The sequence below is a fragment of the Podarcis melisellensis genome, assembly GCF_964234715.1.
Source record: "Podarcis melisellensis genome assembly, chromosome: 11".
In the NCBI taxonomy this organism is placed as follows: domain Eukaryota; kingdom Metazoa; phylum Chordata; class Lepidosauria; order Squamata; family Lacertidae; genus Podarcis; species Podarcis melisellensis.
Window position 1 is genome coordinate 30,603,705 of NC_138543.1, and position 13,656 is coordinate 30,617,360.

The window sequence follows — 13,656 nt, forward strand, 5'->3', positions numbered from 1 at the left end:
CAACAGGGCATGCTTCAGATTCAAGACCCCATTTAATTATCCTGACTAGTAAAACTTTTGTACACCTAATCCTCCAGGAACTTGTCCAATCCTAAAAATCATATAAAGTGGCAAGTATCAACATATTGTGTGGTATGTACTATTGAAGTATTTGTTTTTAATCTGTCTTCCTGACCATACTGAATCATCTATCAGTAGTCTTTCTTTCCACTACAGGTGAGGGGGAGAGAGAACTGCAGTATCTCTCCACTGGCCCTACTGAAAAATCTGCGACTTTTGCCTTCTCTCCACATTTTTCTATTCCAGCTGGTCATTACAAGAATGATGTAACTAAGAGCTAGTGCCTGGTTTTGCTTTTTCCTTCACCCTTCTCACTCCTTTTCCTTTCTATAGTGGTATATCAATATTTTGTACAAATAAATAATTTCACCCCACACAGGATTTGTAATTTTTATGAAATATACCTTATTTCATCTGTTTCTGGCACTTTAGTGTATGGCAGAATGGCTCGGACTCTCCTGCGGTCCTCCACTGGCTATAAAAAACAAAGATGTTCTGCTGTGATGCAGGACTTAAAATCTGGACTGAGATGTGAGCAATATGATTTCAAGACAAAATATCCACTATATCAACTAGATCATATTTTGCAGCAAAATAAGATCTCCCTAGACCGCTGATTACCTCTAATAACACAATTAGATCCAGGAGGCCAATGCCTGGATGCTTTTTAAAGTCACAATATTTAGTCAAATATTTAGACTAACTGCTTATTGAGCAATAATAAGTACAAAATATGGATCAGAGCAGAACAGAAGTCTCTTTATTTCAAGTTAATTAAAAATGGATTTAGTTTTAAGTTTGAGTACACTAAGTAGCTTTCTAGATTATGGCATAACTTGAACAGATGAAATATTGTCACTATTTGTGTTAAGATACTAACATGAATTAGTTTTGTGTGAGTGTGGCATAAGCACTAGCTTTATGGCAAAACTGTTCTGCCCTTAGAAAGTAAGCAGAACGTACTATACTGCTACTACCATATTTTTTATCATTACTTATTTTTATTCAAACGAGCTCCCATATCAGTGGTATGGGTTGGATTCAGGCTCATTTCCACTGAAGGCTTCTTCAGTTTAGGAGATGGTATTATTTTTACTAATTCCCCCTGATGCTATCTCCCACACTGTTTGAAGCATCCCTGACCCTCCAAAGAGGTTGTTCAGGAGGGGGGGGCACAAGGGACAGGTGGAGAAATTGGCAGAAATGTTGTTGTTCCCCCCTCCTCCAGCAGAGCACCCTAAGGGATTTGCCTATGGAAAATCTAGATTCAACCCATTAAATGAGATCTACCATCACTTCCATTTCCAATTTTCTACTTGTGGTCAATGTGCCCAAAGCACTCATAAGCAAACAGTAAGATCAGAGAGGTCTTTTACCAACATAAGGCTTTCGCTTCTATTCTTTTAAGATCAGGCAGGGTGGGCTTTTCCACCCTTTTGTCTCATCATTTCCCACCAGGGTGGGAAGAAAAGATGAAGGCCCTGAGCTTCAATCATGCTGAGAACTTAGATAAATGTTGTTCTTTGCTCTATAGTGCTTACCTTCTCTCCCACAAAGAAAGAGAGAGGAAGGGATGGGAGCTGATCCCCCCCAGGCTATTTGGAACCCAGCAGGATGAAAACTTTCCTCCTCTGCTTCCTGCTTTCATGCAGAGGAAGAGAGGCAAGCTGATTCATTTCAGAGGTTTCTGAACCAAGTATCCAATCGTATTTTCCAACCATACAGTGTATGTCACAGTACCAAATTATTTCTCTAATACATCTAAGTTTCTAAATAAATAATCTCTTCTATGATTGAATACTAATATATAGATTTGGATGGATCTATATAGTATCCAGTTATCCACCCAAAAATATGTAACTCATTTCACATTTCCAAATTAAAACAGGTATTTCTGTAAAGATGATTTTAATAGGAGCACAGAAATATTTGCTTAGAAAAAATAATACATACCTCTGGAGGTGCTACAGGAAACAACAATTTTTCCCCCTTAAGCAAACAAGATACATGGCTGTAATAACCTATTAGGTCAGAAAGTGAAGAAAACCGTCTCCCGCCAATATAATAGTCACCACACATTGCAATAATCCTGTTAAAAAAGATTATGACCTACATTAGTAGAAAATATTAAGAATTATAGCACGAGTAAATTCAAAAATATATACTTTGGTATTTCAGTCTTTCTGGAATGTTAGTTTTTTAAACTTGAAAGAATAAATATAAAACTGACTGTGTTTTTAGGACATTAAAGGATGTATACATATTCACACTGACAGCAATTCCGTGTGCTATCTCTGCTTAATAGAACAAAAGAGAAACCCACCTTCCTAACATTCCCAAGCCTTATTTGAACGAACACCCATCGTATAAAGTAGGGATTGGAATCTGTGGCTCTCCAAATGTTGTTCTCCAGCTCCCATCCTGCTAGCATGGTCAATGGTTAGAGACAATGGGAGTTATAGTACAGCAACATCTAGCGGGCCAAAGATTCACTTTTCATGTAATTAAGAATATGTTTCATTCAAGCCACAAATATGCTTGAAACAAATGCCGGGGGGAGGCACCCAGATAAATTTTGACTACTATTTTAGAAAGCTCCATGCACAATTTGATAAAATTAAGCCTATAAACCTAATTTAAACACTGTATTTAGAGCAGTTTCCAATTTGCCTGTTTGTGGTGTGAAGCAACTGTACTCATCAAGCAGCCAAGTGACTATAGTTTTTTAACTATGTTATTTAGAATCCATGCCAATCCCTATTGATCTGCAGATGCAGGGGGATGGCAGGTATATAATACTGAACAAATCAGTCAATGCTGGCTACCTAGAGTGGTAAGAACAGCTGCAAGCAGCCAGATGAGTCTTTATCCTCTTTTCCAGCCTTTAAGAGCTATAAGAAAGCTATCAAGCTGCAGATCAACTTAGCCCTCTGCTTCTCTGGAAGGTGGAGAATGAAAAGCTGTGAGCACTATCTCCAAAACTCAGGCTTTTGTTAAACAAAGCTACATTCAAGGCAGAGAGAGAAATGACAGCTGTGGAGCACATGGTCAATGCCATGGCAGCTGCCAGTTTCCAAACAGCAACAGCAACCCTGCCTGGCTCTCTCCGTGCTTTCAAGTTAAGACTATACAGTTTAGAAAGCCACCATTGCTTAGAAGCTACCAGCCACTTAAGTATCTACCTTGCATACTCCAGACATACATTCCCCCTCTGCAGAGGAAAAGGTAACTGCACGCCACAGAGCAAGCCACCAGTCAAATGGAAATAAGTCAGGCTACAACAGCATTTCACCAAGGAAGTAGCTCTTCACAACTCTACCTTTTAGTCCTGTTCTCTTAAGTATTGTGAAAAATGAATGGCGAGGGAGGGAATGGAATAGGGGGTGATTTAAAACAAGGAATGGTGTTGGAGCAGAGTAATAGGAAACATAACAGAGGATGAATTACAAGCTAATGCAATCTCATCTGAACTGCGGGGGAATGTTCCAGGACAAATCTTCAGTTTTTGCAGCAGGAACACAACTGGGCCCAATGGATCTGGCCCGTACCCTGCATGAATAGAACATGTGCCCAAAATTCTGTCACATATAGGGCTTCCTGGATAATCGGTACATAAAGTGTCTTCTGAAAGAAGAAAATGCCAATTCAGTTGATGATGATGCCACTTTAAATTTTTCGGGGGAGGAAAAAGAGTCTCTCACTCCAACTCATTCACAAGACACCAGCTAAGCTTCAAAACCCACACTTTAGGCATACATCTTTAAACAGCTTTTTCAACAATATTAAATCAACACTCACCTAAAGTGATTAACAACATTGGTTTTACTAAGGAATGAAAGCACAAATGATCCGGGCCTTCGATCACTCTCTCGGATAAGATAACTTCCAGGTTTCCCTGCTTGCCGAAGGCGTTCTTCTGCAATTGTTCTGTCAAGCTTCCCATGATACCATCTGGAACACAAAGCATAAAAATGTTGCATGTAAGCTTCAACCAACTGAATAAAGTGAAAAGCACGTGGATATAGATCTGGGTTAAAAAACCCCACAACTATCAGCCATGAACCATCACAGCATAGTCTGGAGCAAAGATAAACATTTATAAAAGTGAAGGGGCTCAGTTACAAGCTCTACAGAAGGCCTGTGCTGGCTGCTCCCACAGTAAGTCAATCTTCCAATGAATTTCTATACTCCCTTGGTCAGTTGCAAAAAAGACACAATTCTACAAAAGTTAACAAAACTTCCATGTATGACTTTTACTGAAGTCCTCTGCATTCATTAAAGCCTTCTAGGCAAAGTTTTTGTTACTTGGCTTCTGCATGTGGATAGTATGCCCAAGGCAGTCAAAGTCGGGTGGGGTGGGGAGGAGACTGTAAGGAAGCATTGCAAGCATAAGCAGAGCAGAATCCACAGAGAGTGGGCATTAAGTTTGGAGACATTCCAGAGAATACCTAAATGTGTGCTGTGGAAGTTGACTTTTCTTAAGCTGGCTGGCACAGGAGCCCCATGACCCTTTCATAGCGTGGAGCCTCTTCACATGGAATAATAAACAAAGGGAGCTAGAATCTTAAACAGACTGATACCAAGTAAGTTAATATGATTTAACACAGGCATTGTCTGTTTGTCTGTCACACACACAGCTCCATACAATGTTTTTGTGCTTTGTTAATCAAATGTACTCCATGCTTCATTTCTCCGCAGGATGTAAGGAGTACACAAAACCTACGAAAAGATTGTCCAAAATGGAGTTCAACTTAAAGAACAGAGTGTTCAATGAAGTAATGACCTAGAGGCTATGGAACAGACTTCCTCTATTGGGTGGAATCCAATTGGTGTGCTTGTGCTCACCAAAGGGTTTTTGATCGAGCAGACACCTCTGCTAATGGAAGAGGAAGAGAGGGGGAGTTTTGTCACTTTCCCCTACAAACCCCACCAAGACCACCTTCGACCTTGTTCTGGAAAGTCCCCCAACCCTCTTGAGTGATTTTCAGGAGGTGCTGCGGGTATGGAGGCCTGAGATTGTCTCCCTTCTTCTGTTGAAACGAAATACCTTCTGTAAATGCAAGTCCACCAACTAGATTCCATCCAACATCTCTCATGATGAGAGGTCACTAGCATAAGGTGAATCTTCTCAACAAACCGAAGATAAAGTTTGAAAATGTCCTCAAACATCAAAAGGCAACCTCCCATGCTCAAGACCATGCTGCACAGGAGATGACCTTCTAACTCTAGAGGTTACTCAAGGTAATCGACCAAGGGTGTAACACATTTCCCTAGGAAATACCACACAGTATTTTTCCCCTCCAAAGACATCAGTACAGAGTAATGTAAATGTAAGATGGTGTCAATTAAGGCAACAAACATGAAGCCATACTCAATAAAAAAGGGAGGGGGAGAAATTACAGGTCATCAAATGTGGTATGGTGCTGCCACAGGAAGAATGAATAGTAAATAGTAAACAAATGGTAAAATATTGTCACTTGTTGCACTGTCTAGCATTATCTCTTGCCCGTACCTCCTCCAATCACAGTTGCCCCAAGGCAGCCTGATAGAGGCAACAGAAAGATAGAAATAATAAATTGTTTATTTATCAATAAATTAAAGTTTAGTTAGCGACGCAGGTGGCGCTGTGGGTAAATCCTCAGCGCCTAGGGCTTGCCGATCGCATGGTCGGCAGTTCGAATCCCCGTGGCGGGGTGAGCTCCCTGCGGTCCCAGCTCCTGCCCACCTAGCAGTTCGAAGGCACCCCTAAAGTGCAAGTAGATAAATAGGTACCGCTTTCTAGTGGGAAGGTAAACGCCGTTTCCGTGTGCTGCGCTGGTGCCGGCTCACCAGAGTAGCTTCGTCACGCTGGCCACGTGACCCGGAAGTGTCTACGGACAGCACTGGCCCCCGGCCTCTTAAGTGAGATGGGCGCACAACCCTAGAGTCGGACACGACTGGCCCGTACGGGCAGGGGTACCTTTACCTTTACCTTAAAGTTTAGTCAAATATAAATAAATAATAAATAAATTCAGAACATTTGATGAGGAAGGAATCACCCAAAGAGCTACTATGCTGGAACGTTGTTTTTATTTAATGGATAAAGTTAAACCTGTACAGTGGTACTTCTGGATACACAGACCTCTGGTTGTGTATCCTTCAGGATGCGAACGTGCAAATCCAGAAGTATGTTTCCGGGTTTCGCCGCGTGCACATGCGCGTGCGCAGAAGCAGTCCCTCCGGTTGCGGAAACCTCGGGACCCGACTGGAGCACTGGAACGGATCCCATCTGCAACTGGAGGTACCACTGTATTGGGACTGATGGTTTAACCCAGGGACAGAATGAGCCACCTAATTTTGATTCCAATCGTAAATCTGCTCTGTCCAATTTTGTTTTGAAAAAAGAATGAAAAAAACCCACTTTTAAATTGTATGCATTTTGCAGGCACTTTGTACAGATTTTAGAAATGCATTTTCCTCATAACATAGGGCACCATAATATCAAGGGAAGACTTGTGCTTTCGTCCAGTTTCCAGCATTAATCACCTGTAGGAGGGTGGTGTGATACTATCTATGAATGTTGGGAATTACACTCACATTACTGAACTGGAAAACTGACACAGTCACATAGGCAAGGATCAAGCTGGGGAAACAACATGCATAATTTAATTGAGTGCAAGGCAGACCCCTTCTAGAAACAAACCCTGTTCTTTTAAAAAAATGGTTTCTGCGAGCAATTCACCTTTGCTTGATAAAGCTGTTAATGCTCTATGGAAGAAGCTATAAATGATGTGGCAAGAAATGTTACACACTAGTTTGTAATTTATTTATTAATGTTTGGGTTGTTACGAAAACTAACCAATGTGTTTGGAAAAATAACACCAGGTGGTATATTTCTCTATTCTATTCTATTCTATTCTATTCTATTCTATTCTATTCTATTCTATTTCCTATACTGCCCTTCATCTGAGGATCACAGGGTGGTTTACAATATAAAAACACAAAAGTACATACCATAGTAACAAACAAAAACAATAACCCCCACCAACAGTTTAAAAAGCCATATAATGTTTAATTAGCAAAAGGTCTGGGAGGAGAAGAATGTTTTTGCCTGGTGCCTAAAGATATGTAATGATGGGGCCAGATGATCATCCCTGGGGAGAGCATTCCACAGGCAAGGAGCCGCCGCAGAAAAGGCCCATTTTGCCACCCTCCAGACTTCTCATTGAGGAAGGGCCTCAGATGATGACTGCAAGGTCCAGCTCAGTATACATGGGGAGAGGCAGTCCTTGAGATATTGTGATCCTGAGACATTAGTATAGTATGGTATGGTATGGTATGGTATGGTATGGTATGGTATGGTATAGTATAGTATAGTATAGTATAGTATAGTATAGTATAGTATAGTATAGTATAGTATAGTATAAAATAAAATAAAATAAAATCCTGTTGTGTTTTTATTTTCTTGCATTACTCATGCAAGCATGCCTTGGGATAATTTCGGCTAAAAATTGATTGGAAAAGTAGAATAGACCATGGAAGTAGGTTATACTTTGCAAACATGGCAGCACACTGTTCAAGCAAATATCCTGAGGAAACTCCTGTAGATAACACAAATTCTCTAGAAAACAGGATATACACTGAAATGCCAGCCTTTGAAACTTTTTGTGGTAAGCAAAGTTCTTGGGGGGGGGGGTGAGGGAAGTGAGGGGCAGCTTCATTTCTGAGATATCAAAATAATACAACAGTGCTGGAAAGCTACAAAATAAGATTGGTCTTGTGACAGTTTTTCTAAAACTTAAAACATAATCCCAAACATGCTTTTGTTCAGAAACAAGTCCCCTGCCTTCAATGACACTTCCTTCCAAGCAAATATACACTAGATCACAAACTATCAGCCCAATCCTAGCCAGATATGAATCCAATAAAAGTATTAAGATAGAAAGATATATCTGATTAATACACACACACACAGAGAGAGAGAGAGAGAGAGAGAGAGCGAGCGCTACATGGCATGGAAAATGTTCACTGCTGTATCCCCACCCCAATTTTCCAGGAAGCACTGGTACCACTAGTAAATATATAACCAACATTTGAGTTTAGGGAATATACAGAAAAACTCACATATCTTTGTATCCATAATTCATAGTAGGTAATTAAAAAAATCCCACTAGTACTACCATACCTTTCCCTTTTTATTTTAGGAAATACTCTTCCTCTCAGGAAATCCAGTTTTTACCATGGGGCATGATGATGCTTGATTATGAATCTGAATATGTGTCATTTGGATATAAATATTTTGTTACAACTTAAAAGTAATTTATAAATAAAACTTTGAAATCATTAAAAACCACACTACTTCAATTTCTATTATTTTCAGCTGTTAGAATAATTATTCAATATATACAGCACATAAAATATAGCATACTTTTTATTATTAAATATGTCAAATAAGCATGCTACAACAGGGCAGAGAACAACTTTGTAGAAAATTTTCTGGGAAATCCAATTACAGTAGATGTTTGCAATGGAAACCTAGCATAGAAAAACCCAACTCTGGACTGACCCTATTAATTTTCTGGAAGGTCTCTTACTATGTCACGTAGCTAAGAACTATTCTCCATCCCACAGCCTCAGCTCCATGTAAATAACTTGAGGGATGGAAGCTACAACCTTGTCTTTTATGCTGAGCTTTGAAGAAGCAGAAGAGACTTTTTTTCTTTCACAGAAAATCTGGTACAAAGTGAAGTGAAAAGATGCTCCCTTTGAGCATATAAGGCCAATCCTGACCCGGCCAATTAGTTTCAGGGCCCAATTCAAAGTGCTGGTTTTTACCTATAAAGTCTTAAAAACAGTGTTAGAAAGTCAAATATATAAGCTAGGGGCCAAATGGCTTCTTAATCCAAGGTTACAGTCATCAAAATAGAACATCTAGTTGCCATTTTGGGGCAAGATGACTCTAAAGTCTTATTTTTCTAATGATAGACTGACTGTGATTGATTATCAGTTAAACACCTGGCTAGTTCAGACAACCTTGAGTTTGGTTAAGAATTAAGAACCCTGAGACCTTAAATAAGAAAAATCACTATCTAAGGACAATCCACATATATATTGGCCTATTCCTACCTCTTTTTCTTCATGGTGACACAGACCATTCATAATGTAAGAAAATTCTTCACAACTGTGAGCCGGGCAGTGAGGTGGGGTAAGTGAAGACAAGCTACAACAATTACCAGTAACTATAGCGTTGTCCACTGCTACTACTCAGGCTACACCGAAAAAGCATTTTGGTTCCTAAAACTGATTCTGATCGTGAATATAAAATATAACAGAATTCTATAGGATGTGGTATTAGCATATGAAAACAGTCAAGATCCAACGATCCCCAGGCATGCACCTCCAGAGAGTGGGGATGTCAAGCGCATGGTGGTGCCCAGGCATTTCACTTGGTCACAAGTGGCCAATAGTCAGGTGCAAAATGAGCCTGGCTAATTTTGAACTCTGCTTTAAAAGGTTGAGGACCACAACTCCCAAGCAATCTGAACCCTGCAATCATCATCTGAGGCCCTTCTTTGAGTGCCTCCTCCACAAGAGGTCTGGAGGATGGCAACACGAGAATGGGCCGTTTCTATGGTGGCTCCCTGTTTATGCAATGCTCTCCCCAGGGAGGCTTGCCTGGAGCCTTCATTACATATCTTTAGGCGCCTGGGGAAAACATTTCTCTTCTACCATTCTATTGCCTTTTTAATGTGCTTGTAGTGGGGGGGGTGTTGCTTTCTTTTTTCTTTTATTATGTATTTTGTGTTTTCATTTAGTATTTTTATGTTGTTAACTGCCCTGTGTTCTTCAGATGAAGGGTGGTATACAAATTTAATAAATAACAACAACATGGCAGTATTAAGAGTAAAAATATCAATAATGTATCAATAAAACTAGTTGTTGTTTTTTAAAAAACAAACACGTTTCAATATTTATTTCAATATTTAGAAATAACACCTTACTGTTTTATTCTATATGTAGCATATTTCTTCAACCTTCTCAGAACATTTTCACTCTAACGTTTATGTACCTTTAAATAGCACATAAAAATCATCTTAATATGCTTTGATCAAGTTAATAGTTAAGATAAATTTTACTGACTCTGGCATTACACAATAAACCCAGACTTGCACTAGCATGTTAGCTTGCTTTAAGTAGTTATACGCCTGCTGGTTTCTGGATAACTTTCTGCTACCTTTACCTTCTCCTTCCGGAGGAGAGGGAAAAAAATCATACACACTGTATGTGTGCCCTAAGCATCACTCTGGGGATGTGATCAACAAGCCCTGAAAGATTTCTCTGAGATGCTTAGCTTTGGCTCCCAAGATAAGCTTTTACATCGTGTTCCAAGTATAAACACTTTTCATTTATTCTTCTTCTAATGAATGCTTTGGGTTTTATAATGAAACAGTATTTCAACCTCGCCTTCTAAAAAGTTAACTTTTGTTTTGCATATTGCCTGTACCCATGTGTGCACATGTATCAACCAGAATACTCCTATATTGTAACTTTTAAAATTTATAAAAATATTTATATATCACTAATTCATAAAGAAAATATCATGGTTCACAACTGTACATAAAACCATACAATGAAAATGTTAAAATTAGAAATCAGATAACTATTCTGTAAAGATGTACTGTTCATTGCCTGCATAAGCCTGATGGAACAGGTAAGTATTCAGCAGGTGTTTAAAAAATTGAAACAGGAGGCACCTGCTGAATCTCTGTTAGCAGAGTGTTTCACATTAATGGGTTGATGAAACTAAAGGCTAGGTTCCTTATTGTTGTCAAATGAGCCTCACCAACTCAGGGGATGACAAGCAACACCCTGGGAGACTATCTCAGTGACTGAGCTGGAACGTAGGGGTTCAGGACCTATGCTGTTCCAGGCTTTGCAAATCAATACAAGAACCTTGATCCTGGGTTCAGTAGAAGATGGGAAGCCAGTACAGCGTCTCCTGTTGTCGGACAGATGTCCCCAGCAGCATGGCATTTTGCCTGGAATCAAGAAATCTCTGCCCCACAGCATCATTAGTTTGGATGACATGAGAGCCATTGGGGGAAATGTCAATTATCCCTTTATTTAGATTGTTTTAAAAAGCCTATCATTAGTGTCTTGATGATATCATATTTCAACTACCTTTAAATATTTACAACATAGTAGGTTTTCTAACACACCCACTATCTGAATTAGCTGGACCTGTTATGCGACAAGTCTAGTACACACCAGACAGACACAGGAGTTATTAGCAGTTCCACTGCTTGAAGAAAAAGATGTGATGGGGACCCACATGAAGAATACCAAGTTTAATAACTGAATAGATGTTGTTTGGTTTGTAGTAATGATTAATCAAATCCTCTGCACAAGAAGAATCCAACAACTAATTGGGCGTGGGGGGGAGGGAAGAGACAGAATCTTAACCAGCTTTCACAAACCTGGTGCCCTCCAGCTGTTCTGAACTATAATTCCAAAAAGCCCCAGCCATCCTAGCCAATGGTTAGGAATTATGGAAACTGTTTACACCAAGAGGCTCTGAGTTATATGCAATTAAGTCATACTCTGAGTAGACTAACTGAAATCAATAATTGATTGATTTCAAGCTCTATTCTGAGTACTAGTTAGCCAGAAACAAACGCCTATTTTTTAGGGTTTTCTACAGTATTTCCAATGTCCAGAAAGTACAGCAGATTTCCTGTTTCATTAGCATACATGTGCTTGCCTACTGTTCTTTTCTCACGTTGCTCTGGAAAGCAGGACTGGGAAAGAACTACTGAGTCAGCAGTAACGATTCCCAATTCATAATATAGAAACATAACCAATGGTCATCAAGAACAGGATATACAAGAGAGAAAGAAATATGCAGGAAGGGCCAGAAGGAGTTCTGCAGGTTTGATATAGTAACCTACAGCTGCCTTCTCCTGATACTGCAATAAAACATTCTACATTTAACACCGTAATTTTAAACACAGCAACTACTGAGGAAGGGCATAGTCAAGTTACATCAAAGGTTTATTTTTAAATGTTTTTATACCACTTTTCACTTAAAAATTGAAGTGCTGTACACCAAAATTACAGTAAAATCAACACCTATGCAATAAAAAAAAAAAACAAACAGTAAAATCCAAAGCAAACAAATTAAGTAAAGACTGGTATTAACTGACAGCAAAGGCTTGGGAGAATAAATAAGTTTTCAGAAGGTACCAAAAGATTTAAATATCTCAAAAAAGAAAAGAAAAAGATTAATAGCCATCAAGTTAAAATGTATTCACAAAAGTAAACAGTGCATACAGTATTTTTAAATCTTCAGTTCTTGCTAAGCAGCCTTCATTTCTTCCTCACTAAATTACTTCTGAAGGATGTTAGCAAGCAGTGGCATGCCCTAGGCAGGTGAGGAAGGGCATTTAAACAAAGAAGTTGAAACACCACTTTCAATATTATTTTTAAATATTTGTTTGTCCAATTACTTCCCATTTGTTTTGCAAACAGATATATTCTTGTCCTTGTGCTCAGTGTACTGGAAAGGGAACTAAAGTGTGCAAGGGGGGGCAGAGACTCACAAGCTAATTCCCTTCCCAACTTTCTGATCTGTGGCAGCCAGTTTATTACCACATCCGAAGTGGGCAAGCTGCAGTTTGCAAGGGAAGGAATCAGCATGCAAGTCCAAGGATCAGATTTGATGGTCAAACTATGGTTTAGATGAAGAATCTCTATGGCTCAGTTCAAATATTTACATAGATGACCAAGGATATGGTATAATATTAATTCCCCAAGCAATGACTACTCAGAAGCAGTACAACACCATGCATGTTTTGTATAAAGTTTTATTTCAGGCATGATCCTCAAAGGCAACAGGACTATTGCTAATCTGCCTCCCAGAATTTCTTTTTCTTTGTTTCCAGGGCTGTTGTGATTGAATATCTCATTCCACTCAAGGGTACGAACTATGATATCTTACTGGTAACTGAAACTGTCAAGAAGCAATAAAAGCAGCTGTATAATCGGTTTAGTTCAGAGCACTCAAAGAATAGAGTTTACCCATTTAAAACCATGTTGGGTTTTACTTTGCTGGGGCCAAAGTAGACAATATATTACAAACACCCACTGTCCTAAAATTCTAGCACAGAGAAAACTTCAAAACATAATCCTAACAGATCTCAAATACCTGCTTCATATGTTTTATTAGATTCCAGTACGGTAAATATCGTATTTTTCGCCCCATAGGACGCACAGCCCTATAGGACGCACCTAGGGTTTTTTTTGGGGGGGGGATAAAGAAAAAAAAATTATTTTCCCCCCAGGCACGGGGGAAGCCCGAGCTTTCCCCGACCCCTGCCCCCAGAACAGCCTGCTATCCGCAAGTCTAGGAAGCCGCGCTGGTCTCCCCAGGCTTGCAGACAGCTGTGTGAAGTCCGGGCGCGCTGAAGAGTCTTCGAAATGCAGGCAGCTCTGCACAACCCTCCGGAGGCCGGCGCGGTCACCCACAGCTGCGCGGAGCCCGGGAGCGCAGGCAGCTCTGCACGACCCTCCGGAGGCCGGCGCGGCTTGGCGCCGGGGTCCGGAGGGTCGCACAGAGCT

At 39.9% G+C, this 13,656-nt stretch overlaps 1 protein-coding gene and 1 long non-coding RNA gene across 7 annotated transcripts in view; one reads left to right on the top strand and one right to left on the bottom strand.

Annotated features, from left to right (window-relative positions):
* The window catches only part of LOC309380349, a 563,851-nt gene that overhangs the window by 512,015 nt on the left and 38,180 nt on the right, over positions 1-13,656 (top strand). The window lies entirely within an intron of this gene.
* The window catches only part of RASA1 (RAS p21 protein activator 1), a 47,781-nt gene that overhangs the window by 28,521 nt on the left and 5,604 nt on the right, over positions 1-13,656 (bottom strand). Inside the window, exons 2-4 of the mRNA XM_081930143.1 lie at positions 3,859-4,011; positions 2,014-2,149; positions 465-535 (exon numbers count right to left, since the gene is read on the bottom strand). Coding sequence (XP_081786269.1) covers positions 465-535; positions 2,014-2,149; positions 3,859-4,011 — 360 coding nt within the window. The remainder of the gene's footprint in view (positions 1-464; positions 536-2,013; positions 2,150-3,858; positions 4,012-13,656) is intronic.